We start from the raw sequence: 20460 nt of genomic DNA, 5'->3' as shown, positions 1-20460 counted from the left end.
TCATTGTGTTGCTCAGTTTTCTATACCTCCTGCCTGATGATAGCTGAAGATGGCATGGCCCAAGTGTTGGTGATCTTTGATGATGTGTTGCCTTCCTGAGGCCCCACCACCTGTAGATGCTACTGATATTGAAGAGGGATGTGCCTGTGATGTGTTGGGTGAGCTCACCACTCTCTGCTGCTTCTTACATTCTTGTTGTACTTAAACATGATGAAACCAAACAGGATATATCTGTAGAAGTTTGTTAGAGTGTTTAGTGACAAGCAGAACCTCCTAACCTTCTGAGATGGGACGGATGCTGGTGTGCCTTCCTTGTGATTGCATCTATGTGCTGAGCCCAGGACAGGCCATATGAATTGAAAGTTAGTTACTCTCCCCGCTGTCATTAAATGTGTTTGGTTTGGGATCAGTAAATATGTTGGAGTCTAAGATCGAGAGAGTGTGTTACTCAGTATGATGTGTTTTAGTTCATTCAGTTCATTGGGTGTGAATTTCATTCTAAGTGTTGGAGTCTGTGGTTGGTCAGTGTGCTGGGTCTGACATTTAGCCTGTGTGTTAGAAAAGGAGGCAATGAGGCGGTTAAGGCAATGAGAAGAAGAAAAGACATTAATGAATTGAAGGGGCACTGGCTCTTTTGATGTAATGATGTGGTCAAATCTCTGAATGGGAAATCCCACTCAGCTTTTTTTATATCAATGGGTGTTGTGAAATATAAAATGTTAAATGACATGAAATCATAAATTTCATATTTTGTTTTCTACAGAATTACACAGAAAATGCAGCCTTTGATGCAATCTGTTTGTCATGGTCTTTCTGCTCCTTTACAGCTTTCCATCATCTCAAAGTATCTAACCCCATGAGCATGAGATAGGGAAGCAAAGAGATTTGGGGATAGAACTCAATGTGGAGGAGACAGAAACATTTCTGAAGTATCTATCATCACAAGGGGCACAAGTAGTTTGTAAAAAATCACAAAGAACATACTGTAGATAAAGTGGAGGGCCACGGTCATATACCAGGGCAGCGGGGGTCTAAAACTTGTGGATGTAGTTTTAAGGAGAGAAGAGAAAGACTTAAAGGAGACCACAAGGAGCAAGTTTTTATATAGAAGGTAGTGAACATACTGCATAGAACAATCTGCTAGAGGAGAAGCCAATTGACCCACATCTGAGCTCTTGGACTAGAGCTCGGAGCCTTGCTCTTGAGAGAGACAGGAGCACAGGGACATGGAACACAGAGCCGGGACCTCTCCTTAGGTACAGGACTTGGGGCCGGGGCTCTACACAGAGTCAGGGCCAGGACTCATACACAGAACATAGAGACAGTTCCCAACACAAGGTAGTGACAAACAGCCGGACCTACCTAGCGAAGGCATGGACACAGAGACAGTTCCAAACAACGATAGACAGTTCCTTATCCAGACACAGCAAGGCTCCGGTCTTGTTCCAGCAGTAGAACTTCACAACAATTCAGACAGGCTTAAGGAGGAAGGTGAAGGGAAGGGAACAGTCCAGCAAATGAAGCTGAACCCAGGAGATATTTATGTAGCCAGCCCAAAATGAGAATCAGGTACCTCAATTAGAGCACCCAACAGAACAAGGGAAAACCAGAAAACCTGGAATAAGGAGCGCTGGACCGGACCATGAACCGGAATGCAGACTTTATGGACCGGACCATGACACCCTTATTTGCTTCCATGTTTCACTTTCTCTCCCATTTCCACTATTTACAGCCCTTTGCTGCATCCACCTCCCAGACTCAAACACTATTTTATAGATGCAAAAGGTTCTGCAGATGCTGGAGATCTTGAGCAACACAAACTAAATTCTGGAGGAAACCAACAGGTCTGGCAGATCTGTGGAGGAAAATACCACCCACCCACCTTCTCCCTAACCTGATCTCACTTATCACAGCATTTTGAGTGTGTTGCTTGTGTTGACTTTTTGAAGGAACAATGTGGTTCATTTACTGAAGGAACAAGGTGGTTCATTTACTGCACCAACAACCAGGGTGTGGGACCATTAATCAGAAGCATGAGTAATCAACCTTACCATGTTAGCCTGTGGGACTTAAGTATCCAGAACTAAAAAAATATTCTCAGCAACAGTGACCATGAGAGAACTGGATTGCTGTAAGTCCCATGTGGTTCACTCGTATCCCTTTGTGAAGAAGCTGTGTCAATTTTTATCCTACCTTATTTCCATAGGATTCCAGGCTACCAAAATGGCTGACTCTTACCTGCCTCCTCGGTTTAGAGACAAATAGAGCGGACAATAAATGCTGACATTTCCTGTAAAAGAACAAATAAATCACACCATTCTCTTATCACTTCCAACTACCTGTAGCCCATTTAAGTTCCACAAGAACAAACACTCGTCCTCTAACATTAATTGCGGTATTGGACTTCACACTTCTCCAAGGTGAAGTCTTCCAGCTTCTGACTGCATGCCGAATGAAAGGGCTTCTCATAGCTCCTCTCACCCCGTGGGTAAGCATAGTGGCACCGCAAGTGGAGCTTCTGCTTCATTGCGCTGGAGTTAGGTCCTGATCTCAGGTGCTCTCTGTGTGGAGTTTGCATGTTCTTCCTTTGACTGTGTGGGTTTCATCTCTTTCATCTCTTAATGGCCCCTAGTGTGTAGCTGAGTGGTAGAACTGGGAGGGGCAGAGGGGTTAAGAATATGGGGAGAATAAAAAGTTAAAATTAATGCCGGACTAGTGTGGAATGTATGGTTGCCACGTACTTAGTGGCTAAAAGACCTGTTCCTGTGCTGTAAGTCTCACGACATCTTCCTAATGATGTTATATCTATGACAGAATCAGAATCAGGTCTATTTTCACTGACTTACTGTATAAGACATGAAATTTGTTATTTGGCAGCAGCAGTACAGTGCAAAGACAAAAAATTACTATAAATTACTCAACAAATAAATTGTACAAGAAAGCAATAATGAGGTAGTGTTCATAGGTTCATGGACTGTTCAGAAATTTGATTGCGGAGGGGAGAGTAGGGCAATAAGCCAATATTGAATCATTGGGTGTGGGTCTTCTGGCTCATGTACCTCCTCACTGATGGTTAAAATACGACGAAGGCTCGTTCCAGACAGCGAAGATACTTGCTGATGGATATTGCCTTTCCGAGGCACCATCTCCTGAAGATATAGGAAGAATCACAGTTGATGTTTCGGGCCGAGACCCCGAAACGTCAACTGTGCTTCTTCCTATAGATGCTGCCTGGCCTGCTGCATTCCAGTAGCATTTTGTGTGTGTTGCTTGAATTTCCAGCATCTGCAGATTTCCTAGTGTTTGCATCTCCTGAAGATGTTCTTATTCGTGGGGAGGGCTGTAGACTCAACCAGCTCCATCACAGGCACAACTGTAGCTTCTTACGACTTTGTATTAGTAACAAATTTACCCACAAGTATGATGTTCTCACCTGCTCTATTGACACTTTGAAAACTCCAAGGAGAATACAGCCACGTTTGCCATGCTTTTCATCAAACTAAGGGTTGCTTGTTGCTTTGTGGAGTTAGCATCAATCTCCTTAGAGTGTAGGAGCAGGAGGGAAATTTAATATTGTTGTTCAAACATCAGGAACTGTTCTTGTGTTAGTGAATATTCTTTACAGGAGAAAGGCCTAGAAACCAAAGATGCAAATATGCCAAACTTCTCCTATAAAGCAGTGACAGAAATGGGGGTAATTAGATGAAATAGTGACTTTCAAAGGGATTGGAAAAGTGAAGGACCGAGAGTTTAGGCTGATGAGTGGAAGCCACTGGAGAAGTCCTTTAAGGACCTAACAAAAGACCAATGGGCCAAATGGCCTTCTACATGTAGTATCATAATGAAAGTCACAGTCATAGAGTATTGCAGCACAGAAACATGCTCTTGGGCTGTGCTAACTAAGTTGTCTAACTGAACCAGTGCCATTTGCTTGCATTTGACCCATATCCCTCTAAACATGGTCTATCCCTGTAGCTGTCCAAATGCCTTATCAATGTTGTAATTGCACCTGCCTCTACCAATTCCTCTAATAATTTGTTTCATATACTCACCACCCTCAAGCCCCTTTTAAATCTTTCCCCTCTAACTTTTGTACTGTTCCACTTGCTCGGTTTCTGCACTGGATCCCATATGTCCTCTTCTGATATTCCTTGTTTACTTTTCCAGTGATCTTCCTGTGCTGATTACACGAATGCAGAACAATGGAGATCAGGTGGAAAGGGACATTCTAGACACAGAGGAAAAACTGCGAGCGGTGAGTATGCTTTCTTCATTTAGGGTTGCAGCAGGAAACATGAGATAACTAAAGGAAGAATGGTTGAATAAAAAAAAGAATTTGCAGTTGTGTTGATGACCTCTGAACATCTCAAAGCATCTTCCAGGTATTTGTAAAGAGAAGTAGCTTGTTCCAATGCTTGGTAATGCATTGGCTAAGTGACCAACAAATAACAATGAATAACCACATCATCTGTGAGCGAAACACTCTTACTCAGATGGATCAGTCTTGTTCTTTTTGAATTTGCTTCATGCAATTTCTTGAAGAAACAAGAAGTTGACAAGAACTCCGTCTAAGAGCTGATCCAAACAATGACGTCTGTAACAGTGTTACCTTGCTCAGAATCAGAATATTATTTACTATCACTGGCATATGTCATGAAATTTGTTGTTTTGTGATAGCAGTACATTGAAATATAATAATAAAAAATAATGAATTACTGTAAGAAGTATACTGTATATAAAAAATAAAATTAAATAGGCAGTCCAAAAAAAGAGCAAAAAATAGTGGGATAGTGTTCATGGGTTCATTGTCCATTCAGAAATCTGATGATGGAGGGAAAAAAGCTGTTCCTGAAACATTGAGTGTGTGTCTTCAGGCTCCTGTATCTCCTTCTTGATGGTAGCAATGAGTAGAGGGCACATCCTAGATGATGGGGGTCCTTAGTGATGGATGCCGCCTTTTTGAAACATCACCTTTTAAAGTGTCCTCAATATTTGGGAGGCTAGTGCCCATGATGGAGATTGCTGAGTTTACAACTTTGTGCAGCTTTTTCCGATCCTGTGCAGTGTCCCCTCCATGCCAAATGGTGATGCACCCAGTTAGAATGTTTTCTATGGTTTACCTGTAGAAATTTGCTGGAGTCCTTGGTGACAAACCAAGGGTCCTCAAACTTCTAATGAAATATAGTTGCTATTATGCCTTCTTAGTAATTGCATCAATATGTTGGGCACAGGATAGACCTTCATAGATGCTGACATCCAGGAACTTGAAATTGCTCACCCTTTCCACTCCTGATCCCTTGATGAGGACTGGTGTGGGGTTTCCTCAACTTCCTTTTCTTGAAGTCCACAATAAGTTCCTTGGTCATACTGACGTCAAGGGAAAGTTTGCACCACCACTCAACCAGCTGATTTATCTGGCTCCTGTATGTCTCCTCAATACGTTTTGAAATTCTGCCAACAATAGTTGAGTCATTGGCAAGTTTATCAATAGCATTTGAGCCATTCTGAGCCACACAATCATGGGTGTAGAGTAGAGCAGTGAGCTAAGCATGCATGCTTGAGCTGCATCATCGTTGATCGTTAGTGAGGAAGAGATATTATTGACGCCCTGCAAGAGTTTACCTCTTGAAAGATGTTCTGATGTAGGCCTCCAAGACACAGATCACAGGGTCACCAGGTGCTGAAGGGATCCTCAAAGGTGTAGTTTTATTCTCCCTTTCAAAGCATGAGCTCATCTGGAGTGAAGCGTCACAGCCATTCGTGATGTCGGGTTTCACTTTGCAAACCCTGCCAGAGCTGAAATGCATCCAGTTCCATCTCTAACTTCAATCGGCATAGTTTTTATCAGTACTTCATTAGAGCATCAACCTGAATAATAACAGCTTTTTCAAGTATTCTTCTAGTATTCCCATTTGGAAAATAATCGTTGATTCCCCTTCCATCATATAAGGCATCATACTCCATATGTCTGTGTTGTAAAATGATTCTTTCATGGACCCTTCTTACTTTTGGCAAACACCTTACTTGTGCCCCCTGGTTATAGACCATTAGAAGTAATCTCCCACTGTTCTATGACAGCCACTCCTTATTTTAAAATCCTCTTGCCTTACATCTGGTTTCTTTTCTCAAAGGAAATAAAATCCAATACACATTATTCTTAATCCCTCCTAACCACAACTCAGACAATGGGTGATGGTTGATCTATGAATCTTCCTGTCACATTACTGGACCAAAACGCCTCATCTAATGCAAAATATTAATGTTTGTCTCAAGTTAGGGAGGTTGGTGCTTCAGAGATTCAAAGCCACAGCTAGTATGAATGGTATGCTGTAGCATGCTGACAGTTACCTCCCCTCTTCTCCTTAATGAATGCAATTACTATAAGACATAGGAGCAGAATTAGGCCATTCAGACCATCAAATTTTCTCTGCCAATCAATCATGGCTGATTTATTATTCCCTCTCAACCCTATTATGCAGTCTTCTCCCTGCAACATTTGACACCCTTAGTAATGTAGAACCTATCAATCTTGGCTTTAAATGACTTGGCCTCAACAGCCATCTGTGGCAATGAATTCCACGGACTCCCCATCTTCAGGCTGAAGGGAAACACCCCAGGTTACGATGGGAAGCAAGTGAAGAGATTGCTGGTGCATTGATGATGGATGATCTTTGTATCATCCCTTGCTACAAGAGTGGCAATAGAGGACTGTATTGGAGGACAGCAAATGCTGTTCTTTTCTTCAAAAAAGATAATAAGGATTATTCTAGGAATTAAATCATTAGAAGGAGATGACATAGGATCAGAAGGTAGAGTCTCTATGGGTTCAGTTAAGAAATGACAAGGGTAACAGGACCTTAATGGCAGTTGTTTACAGGTCTCCAAGCAGCATATGGAATGTGGATTACAAATTACAGCAGGAGATAGAAAAGGCGTGTCAGAAGGGCAATGTCATGATAATCACTGGGGATTTTAACATGAAAATAGATTGGGAAAACCAGGCCAGTACTGGACCTCAGGAGAGAGATTTTGTAGAATGTCTAAGGGATGGCTTTTTAGAACAGTTTGCCATTGAGCCCACTAGAGGAACGGCTGTGCTGGATTGGGTGTTGTGCAGTGAACCAGAGGTAATAAGAGAGCTTATGGTTAACGAACCTTAACCTTTTTCCTTGGAGCAACAGAGGATGAGAGGTGACCTGATAGAGGTATATAAGATGATGAGAGGCATTGATCATGTGGATAGTCAGAGGCTTTTTCCTAGGGCTGAAATGGCTAGCACAAGAGGGCACAGTTTTAAGGTGCTTGGAAGTAGGTACAGAGGAGATGTCAGGGATAAGTTTTTTACTCAGAGAGTGGTGAGTGCGTGAAATGGGCTTCCAGCAACAGTGGTGGAGGCGGATATGATAGGGTCTTTTAAGAGACTCCTGTACAGGTACATGGAGCTTAGAAAAATAGAGGACTATGGGTAACCCTAGGTAATTTCCAAGGTAAGGACATGTTCCGCACAGCTTTGTGGGCCAAAGGGCCTGTATTGTGCTGTAGGTTTTCTATGTTTCTATGACCCCTTAGGGAACAATGATCATAATATGAGTTCACTTTGAAATTTGAGAAGGAAAAACTGAATTCCAATGTGACTGTGGAATAAAGGAAATTACAATGCCACAGTTGATTGGAAAGAGACACTAGCAGGAAGGACAGCAGAGCAGCAATGGCTGGAAAATGAGGGAACTGCAAGACAGATATATTCCAAATACAAAGAAATTTTCAAAGGGAAGAAGGACACTACCATGGCTGACAAGTGAAATCAGAGCCAAAGAAAAAAAGCAGAAGAGGAAGCCAAAACCAGTGGAAAGATAGGATTGAGAAGCTTTTAAAAACTTGCAGAAGGAAACTAAGAAAGTCATTAGGAAGGAAAAGATGAATTATGAAAGGAAGCTGGCAACTAATATCAAAGAAGATACTGAAAGCTTTTTAAAGTATATAAAGGGTAAAAGAGGGTTGAGGGTAGATACAGGACCAATAGAATATGACGCTGGAGATATTGTAATGAGTGATGCAGGGATGGCAGAGGAACTGAATGTGTATTATGCATCAGTCTTCACAGCTGAAGACACTTACAGTATACCGGACATTCAAGAGTGTCAGGGAAGTGAAGTATGTGCAGTGAAAATTACAACTGAGAAGGTGCTCAGGAAGCTTAATGGTCTGAGGGGGGACAAATCTCCTGGACCTGATGGAATGCACCCTTGGATTCTGAAGGAAGTAGCTGGAGAGATTGCAAAGGCATTAACAATGATCTTTCAAGAATTGATAGATTCTGGCATTCTACCAGATGACTGGAAAATAGCAAATGTTACTCCGCTTTTAAGAAGGATAGGAGGCAGCTGAAAGGAAACTATAGACCTGTTAGCCTGACATCAGTGGTTGGGAAGTTGTTGGAATTGATTGTTAGGGGTGAGATTACAGAGTACCTGGAGTCACATGATGAGATAGGACAAAGCCAGCATTGTTTCCTGAAAGGAAAATCCTGCCTGACTAACCTACTGCAATTTTTTGAGGAAACTACAAGCAGGGTAGACAAAGGAGATGTAGTAGATGTGGTGACCTTGGATTTTCAGAAGGCCTTCAACAAGGTGCCGCACATGAGGCTGCTTAGCAAGATAAGAGCCCATGGAATTACAGGGAAGTTACTAGCATGGATGGAGCATTGGCTGATCGGCAGAAAACAGAGAGTGGGAATAAAGGGATCCTATTCTGGCTGGCTGCTGGTTACCAGTGGAGTTCCACAGGGGTCAGTGTTGGGACTGTTGCGTTTTAAGATGCATGTCAATGATTTGGACTATGGGATTAATGGATTTGTGGCTAAATTTGCCAATGATACCAAAGATAAGTGGAGGAGCGGGTAGTGTTGAGGAAACAGAGAGACTTAGATAGTTTAGGGGTATAGGCAAAGAAGTGGCAAATGAGATACAATGTTGGAAAGTGTACAATGTTGGTCATGCACTTTGGTGGAAGAAATAAATGGGAAGACTTATTTAGATGGGAAGAGAATTCAAAATGCAGAGATGCAAAGGGACGTGGCAGCCCCTGTGCTAGATACCCTAAAGTTTAACCTCCAGGTTGAGTCGGTGGTTAAGAAGGCAAATGAAATATTGGCATTCATTTCTAGAGGTATAGAATATAAGAGCAGGGATGTGATGTTGAAGCTCTGTTGGGCACTTATGAGACCATACTTGGAGTATTGTGTGCAATTTTGGGCTTCTTATTTTAGAAAGGATATACTGATGTACTGACATTGGAGAGGGTTCAGAGAAGATTCACGAGAAAGATTCCAGGAATGAAAGGGTTACTGTATGAGGAACATCTGGTAGCTCTTGAGCTGTATTCCCTGGAGTTCAGGCGAATGGGTGGGGGGGGGGGGGGGATCTCACAGAAACATTCCAAATGTTAAAAGGCTTGAACAGATTAGATGTGGTAAAATTATTTCCCATGGCAGGGGAGTCCAGGACAAGAGAACACGACTTCAGGCTTGAAGGACGTCCATTTAGAACAGAGATGTGGAGAAATTACTTTAGTCAGACAGTGGTAAATCTGTGGAATTTGTTGCCACGAGTGGCTGTGGAGGCCAAGTCATTGGATGAATTTAAGGCAAAGATAGATAGGTTCTTGATTAGCCAGGGCACCAAAGGGTATAGGGAGAAGGCAGAGGAGTGGGGATGGCTGGAAGAATTGGATCAGCCATGATTGAATGGCGGAGCAGACATGATGAGCCAAATAGCCTACTTTTGCTCCTATATATTATGGTCTTATGGAATTATAGACCTGTGAGTATTATGTCAGTGGTGAGCAAACTATTGGATTATAAGGAACAGGATTTATGAGCTTTTTGAGAAGCAAAGTTATAGTATATTTCCACCATGGCTCTCTGTGCCTCACCTGCACTTTATCAAGTAGGTGACAAAATAAATTGATGAAGCTAGAGCGGTGGATGTGGTTTATATAGATTTCAGTGTATTCTGCTTGGTTCTCAGTGATGAGTGGTGTTCCAAAAGGTGAGAGATGGAAAGTTTAAAGATGTGTGCTGTAAGTATTTTTTACACGAAGATGTATGTGCCGGAAACATCCTGCCAGCTGTGGCAGTACTCGACCAGATTTTCAATATGCCGTTTGATTTGGCCGAAGGGATCATGACCCAAATGCTCTGTTCCTGTGTTGTATTGTTCTATGCTTTGTATCCTAAGAGTGCACCAATGTGGCATTTTTAAAACATTTGTTGATAGATATGCTCAGTTTTATCTTGATTTTTTTTTACAGGATAAGTTACACCATGAGAACAATCGTCCTTTCAAATACCAGTCTGTGAACAAAGATAACTTAGCTCGGTCAGAAGGACTTCTTAAGGACCTTTTCCTGGATGCGGACAAAGCAAAGAAGCTGAAGCACCCACAGTCTCAGGAGATTGAAACAGAGTGAGTTGACATGTCCTGATGTTCTCAAGGACATTATTAACATACCAGCTATGTTTAATAATACAGAGGCAGTGAGTTCAAATCCCATCAGAGTATGTTGAGAGTTTGCATTCTAGAGAATATGCAAATATTAAGCAAGCCTCAGTAAATGTGACCATAAAAGTGCTGGAGGACCCATTGTCTGAAGGTTGGGTGGCACAGTTTCACGGTGCTCATGAGCTACGTATGTGAGCCACTTCCAAATCCGTCATCATCCAAACTCCAGAGACACAAGAGAAACTAGATATGCTGGAAATCTGGTGGAACAAACGCAGGATACTGGAGGAACTCAACAGGCCAGGACGCATCAATGGAGGAGATGAACAGTTGATGTTTCATGATAAGACCTGTACATCAGTCCTAATGAAGGTTCTTGACCAAAAACATCTACTGTCCCTTTCCCTCCATAGATGGTGCCTGACCTGCTGAGTTCCTCCAGTGTTTTGTATGTATCATCCAACCTCTGAAGGCTTTCACAATACTTTGTTTAAGCTAACACAGGCTCTCACCCTGGATATCTGTGAACATGTGCTATGATTTAACTGGGGCAATCACCCTCCCCAGAGTTGCGTGTTTACCTTTGTCATTAGGGCAGCCACTCTCCCATTCTGAGGCAGCATTACAGCCCCCTCAAGTTTCCATTTCTATTGTGACCCTCATCTCTTCCTCTTACCTATTGACTGAGCTGCACCAATAACCTTTCCCAAATCAATTTCTTCTGTGTGATATTCTTTCCCGCCTCACTCACTTACATGCAACTCTCGACACCTTATCCTAACCCACTGGCAAACTTTGCTTGCCAGCCTGTCTTCTCCTAACCCCATGGACTTGATCCTTGCAATTTCACCAAACGTCATTTCACTGGCATGCCTAACAATGGCCTGTGCACTCCTGCATTTCTCAGTGGCAATCCTTAAGCCGCCCACTGAGTGGTTAATGGACTTTCATATGGCATCAGCAATTTCTAGGTCAAATGCCACATAATCATTACTGTTGTATCTGCATCCATTCCCTCCCCTGACAGCACAGTACAGTCCAGCTATCCACCACTCTGTGTAAATTAATTTACCTTGTAAATCTCCTTTAAACTTCTCCCCTCTCACCTTAGTAAATTATGCCCCCGTTAAACCACAGAAATCCCTGGCTTTCTAATCATTCATAAAAAATTGCCACCATTGGGAAGGACTGCAGATCTTTCAACAGCCCCTAAGTTAATTTCTTAACAATGTTTATATTGCAGTGAGTCAGGAATAATATAAAGGATATATTGGGTAAAGGTGAAAGATTTTCTTTGCTGGAGTGAATCAGATGAGCTTTATGATAATCTGGTTATTAAAGGGTTTCTCTGTAGTAAAATGTAGTTTGCTCTTCCCCTTGGGATTGCACCTTGTGGTTTTGGATTGCTACACTGGTAACTTAACCCCAATACTTAATATAACCAATATACAGGAGCGCCAATCATCCACACCCCATGATCACACCTACTCCCCATAACCTGCATTCCCAATAACATCCCAAATCTACACCTATTTCCCACAAACACTCCCACTTCCCACTTCCAACATCCACATCCATCTAAATACACATCCCACATCCACATTCCACTTCCCACATCCCATTTCCCACTTCCCACATCCCACATCCACGTCCCACACACACCTACATCCACATCCACGTCCCACATCCAACTTTCCACATCCCACAACCTCAACCCACACCTACATCCACATCCCACACTTACACCTACATCCACATCCACATCCCACACCTGCATCCACATCCCACTTACACCTACATCCACATACATTCACATCCCACATCCCACTTCCCACATCTACACCTACATCCTCATCCACATCCCCCATTAACATCCCACATCTCACTTCCCACATCCACATCCCACATCCCACTTCTCACTTTCCTCTTCCCACATCCCATTTCTCACTTCCCACTTCCCACATCCATGTCCCACTTCCACGTCCCACATCCCACACCTACATCCACATCCCACACCTACATCCACATCCCACACCTACATTCATGTCCACGTCCCACGTCCCACACCTACATCCAGATCTCACACCTACATCCACATCACACATCAACATCCCACATCCCACTTCCCACATACTATATCCACATCCCACACCTACATCCAGATCTCACACCTACATCCACATCACACATCAACATCCCACATCCACATCCCACTTCCCACATACTATATCCACATCCCACACCTACATCCCGATCCCACAGCTACATCCACATCGAAGACGATTACACACTTGTAACATGCAATGTTTGCCCATAATGGCCACCTTCCGTCTGAAGGTGCAAGGAAAAACAGAGTAAGAGTCTAAATCATTGACACAGACCACGATAGACTGGATCCCATTCTGTGCTTCAAAACTCTGTTGGGTGTAATCAGTCAGTATTTCAGAGTCTGCCTGCCAGCTGAGGCTTTTGTATGCTGGCAGCTGACACTGGAAGTACAGGAGATGATTATACATGATGGGTAATTACAAGTGAACGTGCTACTTGTGAGAATCAATCCCCACTGAGAAAGGAACCTCAGGAACATGAACAAGGAGTTCTAGATATGGAGAATAATCACAGGCTGGGATTGGAGTGGATTGTTGATTGTTCTTACATTGTCCTTTTGTGTCCCTGTATTGGGATGAATCTTCTGACCCACCAGAGAGCATGCTTTTGTTAAGCTACCACTCATACGTTCCTTATGTGTTGTGTTATATGACGTAAATGATCATAGCCTTTCCATGACCATGATTGTACTTGGAAAATTTTTCTATGGAAGTGGTTTGCCCTTGCCTTCTTCTGGGCAGTGTTTTTATAAGACAGGTGACCCCAGCCATTATCAATACTCTTCAGAAATTGTCTGGTGTCAGTAGTCACATAACCAGGACTTGTGATATGTACCAACTGCTTGTATGACCATCCACCACCTGCTGATATTCAACTGGACTCACTGCAAAGCACCGAGGGTAGAATTAGACTTGCAAGATAAGCCAGCAAGAATGAGTGATTGTTTTAATGTGGGTTTCATGTATGTTTCTGATTAGTGTCAAGAGAATGCATGAACGCTGGGCACAACAATGTGCAACGTATCGGGATCTCTATGAGAAACTCAAACTGCCCAATACAGATAATTCCATGGACTGGTCTAACATCCTGGCACAGAAGCAGGTAGAGTATGATCCTTCACTCTCACCTATTCAGGAGGACCTATCAAGAGGACACAACAACTTCCCTATCCTCCTGTCCTTACTAATGGTGCTGTGTTTCTGACAGTGTTCTGTTGGATAGTTACAATGGCTTGTTGACTTATCAATCTGTAACTCAAAGTGCAGTCTATCAGGACATTTTCCAAAGCAGATTCTGCTTGTCCTGCCTCCTAAAATTAGGAATTCCTCAAAAATTATGGCTTTTTTTTCTAATTGCAACAGCTCAGGGGGTCTCTGGACCCCAAGACAATGGCTCAACAATTCAATTCTCTCTATTAATTTGTCCATCAGAGGTGTTGGCCTTGTTAGCAAGGCCAGCACCTACTGCCCATTGATATTTACTCTTGATCTGACTGGCTTGGAGGATTATTTTAGCAGTCAATTAAAAGTTACCTACATGATTGTTGGTCTGTAGTCACTTACAAGCCAGGTTAGATAGATATGGACAATTTCCTTTCTTAAGGGACATTTGTGAAACAATACTGATCACCATCACTAACATTAGATAAACTCCAGCAGGTATTCTTTCATACAGTCTTTGGAGATGAAGTTGAGTGAAATAGCTTCATGGGAAAATAGAAGAATGATAAGAAAATGTAGATAAAAGTCAATTAAAAATTTGGTCCAAGAATCTGAAAGAGATTTAAAAATGTTCCTTATTCTTAGAACATCAAACATTAAACAGCATAGTTGGGCCCTTCAGCCCACAATGTTGTGCTGACCTACATAAACCTGTTCTATGATCAATCTAACCGTTCCCTCCTACACAGCCCAGAACCCTCTATGTGCCTATCTCACTGTCCCTTTCATATCAGCCTGTACCACCAGACCCCGCAGTGCCTTCCAGGGACTTGTCATTCTCTGTGTGAATGACATCGTTCACACCTTTGACATCCAGGGCCTGTCTTAAACTAATGGTCTCTAGTATTAGTTGAGGATATAGGTGCTGGCTGTCCACTCTATTTGGAGAGGCATAATATGATTAGGAAGAGTCAGCTTGGCTTTGTCAAAGGCAGGTTGTGCCTTACAAGCCTGATTGAATTTTCTGAGGACGTGACTAAACACATTGATGGAGGAGGAGCAGTAGATTTAGTGTATACGGATTTCAGCAAGGCATTTGACAAGGTACCCCCATGCAAAGCTTATTGAGAAGGTAAGGAGGCATGAGATCCAAGGGGACATTGCTTTGTGGATTGATCCAGAACTGGCTTGCCCACAGAAAGCAAAGATAGGTTGTAGACGGGTCATATTCTGCATGGAGGTCGGTCACCAGTGGCATGCCTCAGGGATCTGTTCTGGGACCCCTACTCTTTGTGATTTTTATAAAGGACCTGGATGAGGAAGTTGAGGGATGGGTTAGTAAGTTTGCTGATGACTCAAAAGTTGAGGGTGTTGTGGATAGTGTCGAGGATAGTCAGAGGTTACAGCGGGACATTGTTAGAATGCAAAACTGGGCTGAGAAGTGGCAGATGGAGTTCAACCCAGATAAGTATGAGGTGGTTCATTTTGGTAGGTCAAATATGATGGCAGAATATAGTATTAATGGTAAGACTCTTGGCAGTGTGGAGGATCAGAGGGATTTTGGGGTCCATATCCATGTCCCATACGACACTCAAAGCTGCTGCGCAGGTTGACTCTGTGGTTAAGAAAACATACGGTGCATTGGCCTTCATCGGTCCTGGGAATGAGTTTAGGAGCTGAGAGGTAATGTAGCAGCTATATAGGACCCTGGTCAGACCCCACTTGGAAACTTTGCTCAGTTCTGGTCGCCTCACTACAGGAAGGATGTGGTAACCATAGAAAGGGTGCAGAGGAGACTTACAAGGATGTTGCCTGGATTGGGGAGCATGCCTTATGAGAATAGGTTGAGTGAACTCGGCCTTTTCTCCTTAGAGCGATGGAGGATGAGAGGTGACCTGATGGAAGTGTATAAGATGATGAGAGGCATTGATCGTGTGGATAGTCAGAGGCTTTTTCCCAGGGCTGAAATGGCTAACACAAGAGGGCACAGTTTTAAGGTGCTTGGAAGTAGGTACAGAGGAGATGTCTGGGATAAGTTTTTTACGCAGAGAGTGGTGAGTGCATGGAATGGGCTTCCAGCGACGGTGGTGGAGGTGGATACGATAGGGTTTTTCAAGAGACTCCTGGATAGCTACATGGAGCTTAGAAAAATAGAGGGATATGGGTAACCCCAGGTAATTTCTAAGGTAAGGACATGTTCGGCACAGGTTTGTGGGCTGAAGGGCTTATATTGTGGTGTAGGTTTTCTATGTTCCATGTTTTAGCTTAGTGTTACATTCGTTCCCATTCTCATTGCTTTGTAGTACACTGATCCCCATTGCCTTTGTGTTATAAACTGATTCCCATTGCCTTTGGTCTCTGTGTTGTACACTGATTCCCAATTCCCACCTCCTTGATGATTAGGAGTAGGTATCATGGGTTGGAAGGCTTGTTCCTGTTCTGAATTGTTTTATATTCCTCATTCCATATACACTTCATTTTAATGTGCTTTCTTTCCCTATTCACAGGCAGAGATCAATAAGGGTGGCTATGGATCACAACTGCCAGAACTTGAACGGCAGGTTGCCTCCCATCACATCCTGAGTAAGGAAATCGAGGCTTATGGGTCACAGATCAACGGACAGTCCATCTCCGATCCGGTAAGGCAGAATAGCCGTGATGGCTGAGTTACAGATGCTGCCATCATTCTTCTGTTCCAGCATTTATTTGGAAACTGTCAGCCTCTGGGGTTTTATTTATTCAGATATTGCGCAGAATTTAACCTTACGGCCCTTTGAGTCATGCTGTCCAGCAATCCCCTGAGTTAATCCTGGCCTAATCATGGGGCAATTAACCTACCTGCCGGTACATTTTGGAGTGTGTGAGGAAACACATACAGTCACGGGGAGAACATTCAAACTCCTTACTCTCCTAGTGGTGGGAATTGAACCTGGGTCGCAATACTGTAAAGAGTTGTGCTAACCACTACAGTACCGTGCTATCCCAAGCACTGCTTTCTGTGCCTTGCAGTCTCCATAACCTCTGAGTTGGTCCAAAAAATACAGAGAGGCAGGGAAGGAGGAAAAGGCTCCCTCCTCTTGGGGTGTATGTGCTCAGTTCCTCCTGTTCAGTGCAGGAGTAGAGTATTTCAGTTGTAGATGAAGATGCCATTTTCCACATTGGTGTATCCCAGTGTCTTCATTCACTCCCAAGTCAAAAGGCTGTGGATTCAAATACCCAGTGGAGAAATGAGCTGGAACCTATGCTGAGGTTTGCAGTGGAGTGCTGAGGGAAAGCTGCACTATCAGAGGTAAGATATTAAACTCTGCCTTCTCAGATGGCCATAAACCATGGCAACTGTTTTGAAAGCCATGAGGAAGTAGAGTCCATTCTGCTTTCCTCAGCCAACATCACTTAAAGAGTGTTGTCAGTTTTAATTCAAGGCAGAGTACAAGGTAGGATTCTTAAATGTATGGAAGAACAGAGAGATCTTGGGGTCTGAGTCCGTAGATCCCTCAAATTTGCCAAACAGGTTGATAGGATAGTAACAAAGGTGTACGGTGCATTGGCCTTCATTAGTCAGTAGACTGAGCTCAAGAGCTGTGGGGTAATGCTGCAGCTTTATAAAACCTTGGTCAGACTGTGTGGAGTACTGTGCTCAGTTCTGGTCGCCTCACTACAGGAAAGATGTGGAAGCCATACAAAGGGTGCAGAGGTGATTTACAACAATGTTGCCTGGATTGGGGAGCATGCCTTATGAGAATAGGTTGAGTGAACTTGGCCTTTTCTCCTTGGAGCGACAGAGGATGACAGGTGACCTGAAAGAGGTGTATAAGATGATGAGAGGCATTGATCGTGTGGATAGTCAGAGGCTTTTTCCCAGGGCTGAAATGGTTGCCACAAGACAACACAGGTTTAAAGTACAGAGGAATTGTCGGGGTAAGTTTTTTTACTCAGAGAATGGTGAGTGCATGGAATGGGCTGCCGGCAATGGTGGTGGAGGCAGATACGATAGGGTCTTTTAAGAGACTTTTGGATAGGTACATAGAGCTTAGAAAAATAGAGGGCTATAGGTAAGCCTAGTAATTTCTAAGGTAGGGACATGTTCAGCACAACTTTGTGGGCTGAAGGGCCAGTATTGTGCTGTAGGTTTTCTATGTTTCTATGATAGAAAGGATGTGGAAGTTCGAGAGGGTGCAGAGGAGATTTATCAGGATGCTGCCTGCATTAGAGAAAATGGCTTATTTGGAGAGATTGGGTGATCTAGGGCTCTTCTTTTTGAGAGAAGGGGGAAGAGAGGTGAATTGAGAGAGGTGCATATACTGTAAGATTATGAGGAGGCTTTGATAGAATGGATGGCCAGTGCCATTTTCCCTCATAGAGAGACACGACATAAAGACAGGCCCTTTGGCCCACTCAGTCTATACCAAATATTAACCACCCATTTATTTCAATTCTACTTTTTATTTGCCCCACATTGACACCAACTCTCCCCCAGATTCTACTAATTACTACCATAGTAGGTACAATTTACAGCAGCCAACTAACCTACTCATCCACATGTCTTTGGATGTAGGAGGGAACTGGAGCACCCAAAAGGAACCCATGGAGTCACAGGGGAAAAATGCAAACCTTACACACACAGCACCCAGAGTCGGGCCTCTGCCCCTTGTACAACTGTGCTGCCTTAAGTGAAAGCCAAAATTTCTCACCAATGTCCACAAGGGTAAAAATCTGGACATTTGACGAAATTGCTAAGGTTTAATAATGGTCCAGTGGGTTTCATGGTCATTATTTTGTTGAATTTATGAATATTCTGGATAGATTATGTGCTTTCGGTGCATAACAGTTAGGCTGCTGTTACAGACACACTGCAGCTAAAGAAAAGCAGAAAAAGGTCAGACCACATACAAAATTCTGGAGGAACTCACTAGGTTAGGCAGCACTTATGGAAGGAAGTAAACAGTCAAGGTTTCGGGCTGTGACCCTGCAACAGTGTGACCTGCTGAGTTCCTCCTGCATTTTGCGTGTGTTGCTCTGGATTTCAAATATCTGCAGCTCCTTACATGACATAGAATATAGAACATAGAATAGTACAGCACATTACAGGCCCTTTGGCCCACAATGTTGTGCCAACCCTCAAACCCTGCCTCCCATATAACCCCCCCCACCTTAAATTCCTCCATATACCTGTCTAGTAGTCTCTTAAATTTCACTAGTGTATCTGCCTCCACCACTGACTCAGGCAGTGCATTCCACGTACCAACCACTCTGAGTGAAAAACCTTCCTCTAATATCCCCCTTGAACTTCCCTCCCCTTACCTTAAAGCCATGTCCCCTTGTACTGAGTAGTGGTGCCCTGGGGAAGAGGCGCTGGCTGTCCACTCTGTCTATTCCTCTTAATATCTTGTATACCTCTATCATGTCTCCTCTCATCCTCCTTATCTCCAGAGAGTAAAGCCCTAGCTCCCTTAATCTCTGATCATATTGCATACTCTCTAAACCAGGCAGCATCCTGGTAAATCTCCTCTGTACCCTTTCCAATGCTTCCACATCCTTCCTGTACTGAGGCAACCAGAACTGGACACAGTACTCCAAGTGTGGCTTAACTAGAGTTTTATAGAGCTGCATCATTACATCGCATCTCTTAAACTCTATCCCTTGATTTATGAAAGCTAACACCCCATAAGCTTTCTTAACTATCCTATCTACCTGTGAGGCAACTTTCAGGAATCTGTGGACATGTACCCCCAGATCCCTCTGCTCCTCCACACTACCAAGTATCCTGCCATTTACTTTGTACTCTGCCTTGGAGTTTGTCCTTCCAAAGTGTACCACCTCACACTTCTCTGGGTTGAACTCCATCTGCCACTTCTCAGCCCACTTCTGCATCCTATCAATGTCTCTCTGCAATCTTCGACAATCCTCTACACTATCCACAACACCACCAACCTTTGTGTCGTCTGCAAACTTGCCAACTCACCCTTCTACCCCCACATCCAACGGACTCCCTTGTCCATTTGACCCTCCCCACTGATCTCCCTCCTAGCACTTATCCTTGCAAACAGAACAAGCACTACACCTGCCCCTACACCTTCTCCCTCACTATCATTCAAGGCCCCAAACAGTCCTTCCAGGTGAGGCAACAGTTCACCTGTGAGTCTGTTGGGGTCTGGTGCTCCCAGTGTGGCCTCTGTATATCATTGAGATTCGACGTAGATTTGGAGACTGCTTCACCGAGCATCTACGCTCCATCCACTAGAACAAGCGGGATCTCCCAGTGGCCACCCATTTAAATTCCGTTCTGATATGTCCATCCATGGCCTCCTCTGCTGTCGTGATGAAGCCACACTCAGGTGGGAGGAACAGCACCTTATATTCTGAGTAGACTCCAACCTGATAGCATGAACATCGATTTCTCAACCTTCCTGTAATGGCTGCTCCCCCCCACCCCCCACCCTCTCCTTCACCAGTCCCGATCCCCTTTTCCCTCTCTCACCTTATCTCCTTGCCTGTCCATCACCTTCATCTAGGGCTCCTTTTCCCCTTTTTATTCTTCCATGGCCTTCACTCTGCTCCTATCAGTCTCGCCCTTCTCCAGGCCTGTATCTCTTTCATTAATCAATTTCCCAGCTCTTTACTTCATTCCTCCCCCTCCCGGTTTCACCTATCACCTTGTGTTTTTCTCTCTCCCTTCCCCTCACCTT

At 43.6% G+C, this 20460-nt stretch overlaps 1 protein-coding gene across 1 annotated transcript in view; it reads left to right on the top strand.

The window, feature by feature from the left end:
• LOC140714962 (envoplakin-like) overlaps positions 1–20460 on the top strand; it is an 83094-nt gene that overhangs the window by 15264 nt on the left and 47370 nt on the right. The window contains exons 2-5 of the mRNA XM_073026667.1: positions 4168–4255; positions 10315–10469; positions 13592–13715; positions 16282–16413. Coding sequence (XP_072882768.1) covers positions 4168–4255; positions 10315–10469; positions 13592–13715; positions 16282–16413 — 499 coding nt within the window. The remainder of the gene's footprint in view (positions 1–4167; positions 4256–10314; positions 10470–13591; positions 13716–16281; positions 16414–20460) is intronic.

Source organism: Hemitrygon akajei, chromosome 22 (genome assembly GCF_048418815.1).
Source record: "Hemitrygon akajei chromosome 22, sHemAka1.3, whole genome shotgun sequence".
Classification (NCBI taxonomy): domain Eukaryota; kingdom Metazoa; phylum Chordata; class Chondrichthyes; order Myliobatiformes; family Dasyatidae; genus Hemitrygon; species Hemitrygon akajei.
The sequence above is the reverse complement of the archived record's forward strand: the minus strand, read 5'-3'. Positions and strand labels throughout refer to the sequence as shown.